The sequence below is a fragment of the Dromiciops gliroides genome, chromosome 3 (assembly GCF_019393635.1).
Source record: "Dromiciops gliroides isolate mDroGli1 chromosome 3, mDroGli1.pri, whole genome shotgun sequence".
Lineage (NCBI taxonomy): Eukaryota > Metazoa > Chordata > Mammalia > Microbiotheria > Microbiotheriidae > Dromiciops > Dromiciops gliroides.
The window spans coordinates 117,530,743-117,535,702 of record NC_057863.1 but is presented as its reverse complement, the minus strand read 5'-3'; the positions used below and the strand labels follow the sequence as shown (position 1 = coordinate 117,535,702).

At 39.1% G+C, this 4,960-nt stretch overlaps 1 protein-coding gene across 1 annotated transcript; it reads right to left on the bottom strand.

Annotated features, from left to right (window-relative positions):
- Window positions 1-3,595: 3,595 nt before the first annotated feature.
- On the bottom strand, window positions 3,596-4,363 carry LOC122747206 (coiled-coil domain-containing protein 70-like). Its single transcript, XM_043993376.1, has one exon. It carries the CDS (start codon window positions 4,361-4,363, stop codon window positions 3,596-3,598), a length of 768 nt encoding a protein of 255 aa, XP_043849311.1.
- Between the last annotated feature and the right edge of the window lie 597 nt (window positions 4,364-4,960).

Sequence of the window (4,960 nt, the reverse complement as noted above, 5' to 3'; positions counted from 1 at the left end):
TACAACTGCTTCTCTGTGACTTGTGTCGTATTTGATTTCATGGGAATAGTGGTAAAAATGCTCTTGGGATTATCATATGTAGAGTTGTGGTTACAGTAGTCCTAATAAGCAGATAAATTCAGGAAAAGGAGCAAAAGTTGTTCTTAAAAACCATGGTCATGAGTGATTCAATTAATTTCAATAATAATGTAGAAAAATGATTTATTGTATTCACACAGATTATAATATGATTTAGTGTATTATTATATAATAGAGCAAAATAGTAAATTATCATAAAATATAATACATCATATTTATTACATTATACTGTTTAAAACCAACATGTGTACAGAATGTTGACTGACCCCAGTAAATCTCTAGGAATGCTAGAGATGGCTATAAGGCCTTTTAGTTTCCCCCAAAGTCCTGGATCCACCCAGGTCATGTTTAGGGTACATTCAAACTTTTTTGGATTCCCTCCATGGGATTTGCGGGTAACTCATGGAAAACTTTGTCAAAATCCTATATAATCAAACCTTCCAGAACCTAGGAAGAGGGGGGTTGTTCGCCTCTATGAAATGACCTAGCATATTTCTTTCTAAAAGTCATTTCAGATTTTGAGGATTGTTTTCATGCACAACAACGATAATACTAGCTCAAACGGATATAACACTTGCTTTACGATTTGCAGAGTACTTTACACACTTTGCCTCATTTGATCCTCCCAATCACTCTGTGAAGTAGGTGCCATTATCCTCACTTTACAGGAGGGGAAATTGATGCTGAAAGAGATTAACTCATTCAGAGCTGCATAGCTAGAAAGTCTCTGAGGTAGGATTTGAACTTTCTTTTTGACTACAAATTCAGTACAATTTGCCTTTATAGGCCCTTGTACGGCATGGTCTCTAACATTGTACTGTTTGCTTCACCTTCCAGGTTGTCATATCCTTCCTAAAACATAGCACTCAGAAATGAACATACGCTTGATTTGCCCACAGCAGAGTACAATGCAATGATCACTGTAGTCTATACATAATACCTCTTTTCAGCACTTCCTATTTTGTGTCATGATCATGTGGTATTACTTGTCAGCTTTAAGCCCTATTAAAATGGGGACTGTAGTTTTGTTTTATTCCTCTTTGCATGCTTTTACCTTGCTTAGGACCTTCATGTTCATGGAGTGGGTGCTTTACGCTTGGCTGAACCTGTCAGTCTTCTGCTTTTCTAATTGTAGCAGAAATTATCTGGCTAGGGAAGGGATAAATGGGGTCACAGGAGCACTAGGATTGAAAGAGACCTTGTTAGAAGGTCTAACCCCCTCATTTTACAGATGAGGTAACTGAAGGCCAGGAAGGGTCATTGGACTGCAAATGAGTATTGTAGGGACCTCTGATGGATCTATTCCAAAGCTCACATTTCAGGATGAGAGAATTGATGCTCATGTTGAAGTGACAACCAAAGGTGTATGTGGATTTAAGTGTCAGAGGCAGGTTTTGAACCTAAATCCTATGACCCAAATCCAGTACTTTATTTTTTATGGCTGTGTTGTTCAGTTGTGTCTGACTCTTCATGATCCCATTTGGGGTTTTCGTTGGCAAACATACTGGAGTGGTTTGCCAAGTCTTTCTAAAGCTTATAGATGAGGAAACAGGCAAACAGAGTTAAGTGATTTGTCCAGGGTCACAAAGGTAGTAAGTGTCTAAGGCCAGATTTGAACTCAGGAAGATGACTTCCAGACTATAGGCCCTGTACTCTATCCACTATGACACCTAGCTGCCCTTTAATATACTGTTGTTTAGTCATTTTCAGTTTTGTTCAATTATTTGTGACCCCATTTGGTGTTTCTTGGCAAATATCCTGCAGTGATTTGCCATTTCCTTCTTCAGCTCATTTTATAGACGAGGAACAGAAACAAACAGGGTCAAGTGATTTATCCAGGGTTTCACAACTAGTAAGTATCTGAGACTGGGCTTGAACTTATGAAGACTCAGGCCCAGCATTTTATGTACTGTGCCACCTAGCTGCACCTCTTTATATCTATATCTACTCTGTATCTATATTCATATTAATATACCACACTCAAAACTACTTCATAAGAGGGTCACCAATGCCTGAGAGTAAATAAGAAGCAACAAAATGCATTTTTTCACTCCTTTCTCAAAGTTTCCTTCCTCAAAGGTCAGTCTAGCAGCAGCTTGTGATAAAGGCTTGCTGTGTAGAACTTTCATTCCCTAAATACTTACCCAGCACCTAGGTGGTGGCAGAACTTTGCTTCCATGATGGAAGCAAAAGAGCCCTAATTTTTTTTTTGGGGGGGGTGAGGCAATTGGGGTTAAGTGACTTGCCCAGGATCACACAGCTAGTGTTAAGTGTCTGAGGCCGGATTTGAACTCAGGTACTCCTGAATCCAGGACCGGTGCTTTATCCACTGCGCCATCTAGCTGCCCTGAGCCCTAATTTTAATATACTTTTTTAGTCTCCCCTCCCCCTGCACTCTTTCTTGTTTTGCTTATTGAAAAGTAAGTAGTAGTTTCCTGGTATAATTGTGAAGTTGTTCAGTACCCCTTTTTTGTTTAGTAGTGTGAGTCTCATCATCACATGAATTTGTAAATATTATAAAAACTGAGGTTTGGCTGCTTCTGAAGCTTATGTGACCTGAGGAAAATCATTTACTGTGTCAGAGCCCATTTCCTAAGACACAAAGTGAATAAAATTCAATGATCCTTAAAGTCCTCCAGCTTTCCAAATCTATCTCTTGAATAGTAAGTAAATTTTGTAAGGGGCATTCTCTTCCTAAGTGAGTTTGCTGGAATTCATCTTTTCATAGCTTTTTCAAGGAAAAAAAGAGCATAGGGAATGAAACTAGCAGATCTCTGGAGTTCCAGAATTCTGAGCTGCCACGGGCTTATGCTGATTGGGTCCCTTGCTCTAAGTTGGGCATTTATATGTGTTGAGCAGACAGGCTCTGGGTTGCACAAATGGCTGGCTGATCAGGAGTGGGGTCAGGCATGTAAATACCCTCCATATTTCCAGATTGAGCAAGATAAGGAGACTGAACATTAATTAAAAAACAAAAACAAAACAAAAACAAAAAACAAAACAATAACAAAAAAAAATCCTAGCCAATACACAATGTAAAAGAAAAGAGAAAAGGGAAACCTAGCTAATACCTCTTTGAGAGCTCTGATTCCTCTTCTGTAAAAGGGGAGGGTTGAATTTACTGGCCTCTGAGGGCCCTTCCAGCTCTAGACCCATGTTCCTTTACTTTAGCAGTAATTTTGGTCAAAGACAGAAGGAGGAAATACATCACAGGAGCAATCTAACACTAAAGCAATAAAACTCTGACACCATTGCCCTTTTGAATCTTCATCAGCACTGTATTGTTTCCAGGACCTGCTACTGAGTAAGTTGACAGTGGTAAATTCCAAGGCCTTTGGCTGTAACCCCAGTATAATCATTTCATCCTAACTGGCTTCATCTGTCCAGGTGATTCTCATGGATTTTTTTTGACTGTTTATTTTCTTGTTATTTTTTCATCTTAGCAGAATGCCCATGATCATCCTCCCTCAGCAGTATGAGTCACAACCACAAACTGTATTTGTCCTGCTGTAGGCCTCTATTCTACTTTCTCGCAGCTAGCCGGTGTGTCCTCTTCATTTCCATGGAGGATCTTGTTCCACTCCCCAAGTACTTTGGCTTCCTCTCGAAGGGCTCTTTCCTCCTCCTGCAGGGCATTGTTCTCCTCTCTGAGTGCCTTATTCTCCTCCCGAAGAGCTTGTTCTTCCTTCCACAGAGCTTGCTCTTCCATGCGCAGGGCCTTTCCTTCCTTCCACAGGGCCTGTTCCTCCATATTCAGAGCACTTTCCTGATGCTGGAGGGCCTTGATCTCCTCATGGAGAGACTTGATTTCTTCTTGAAGAGCTTTTTCCTCATTTTGGAAGGCTTTCTCTTGCTCCTGGAGAGCCTTGATCTGTGCCTGAAGGGCTCTATTCTGTTCCCCAAAAGCTTTTTTTTCTTTATTCAAGGCATTGCTTTTTTCACAGAGGGCTTTTTTGTTCTCCCAAACAATCCTCTTCTCCTCCCAGAGGATCTGATTTTGCTGTCTAAGGAACTGGTTTGCCTCCCGAAGTACTTGGTTTTCTATTCGAAAGGTTTTATTTTCTCCTCGAAGAGCCTTATTTTCTATCCAAAGGAACTTATTCTCTTTGCGGAGTGCTTTATTCTCATCTCGAAATATCTTGTTATCTCTCCAAAGATTTTTTTTCACTTCATGCTGTTGTTCATGGTGGTGTTGATGTTGCTCATGAGGAGGGAAAGAGGGAAAAGAGGAAAAAAGGCGGGACAGCTGACCCTTAATGATCCATTTGGAACCCAAGACAACCATTTTTTCACTTTTATATGAGAAGGATTAAAATAAAATCTAGTTAACTTTGTTCACATGCTCTTCAGGATCTACCAAAGAAGAAATGAAACTTTGTTGTTTTTAAGCAAAAAGTCAAAAGGCCATAATCTTATAGGAAACGGAAGTCTTTGTTATGAATCAGTTTGTAATTGTGTAGTTCCAAATGTGTCCAGTGTTGGTGGCTTTGGCAAAGACTAGTATGGTGGCAGTCTAAAGAAAGGCTCACTCAGTCCCACTGTCAAAGAAAATAATGAAAAGAAAAGCTAAATATTTATTAATAACTATGGAAACATTATATAAAGCATAGTTCTAAGTATGTGAATAAATAAATAAATACAAGTCTTATTCAAGTTATTATTTTCTAGTACATTGGGTTAGTTCTTTTTCAACTATATTCCTGATAAACTATTAATTTCCCCTAACCCAAGGGCCTTCTTGTTGTAGCATTAAAACATATTTTATTAGAATTTTCCTGGTTTCATAAAGACTATACAACTCCCACTTAGGAGGAGGATAATACATCATTCTACCAATTCTAATTAGTGTATTATTAGCTATACCAAACATAAACTGGCAATC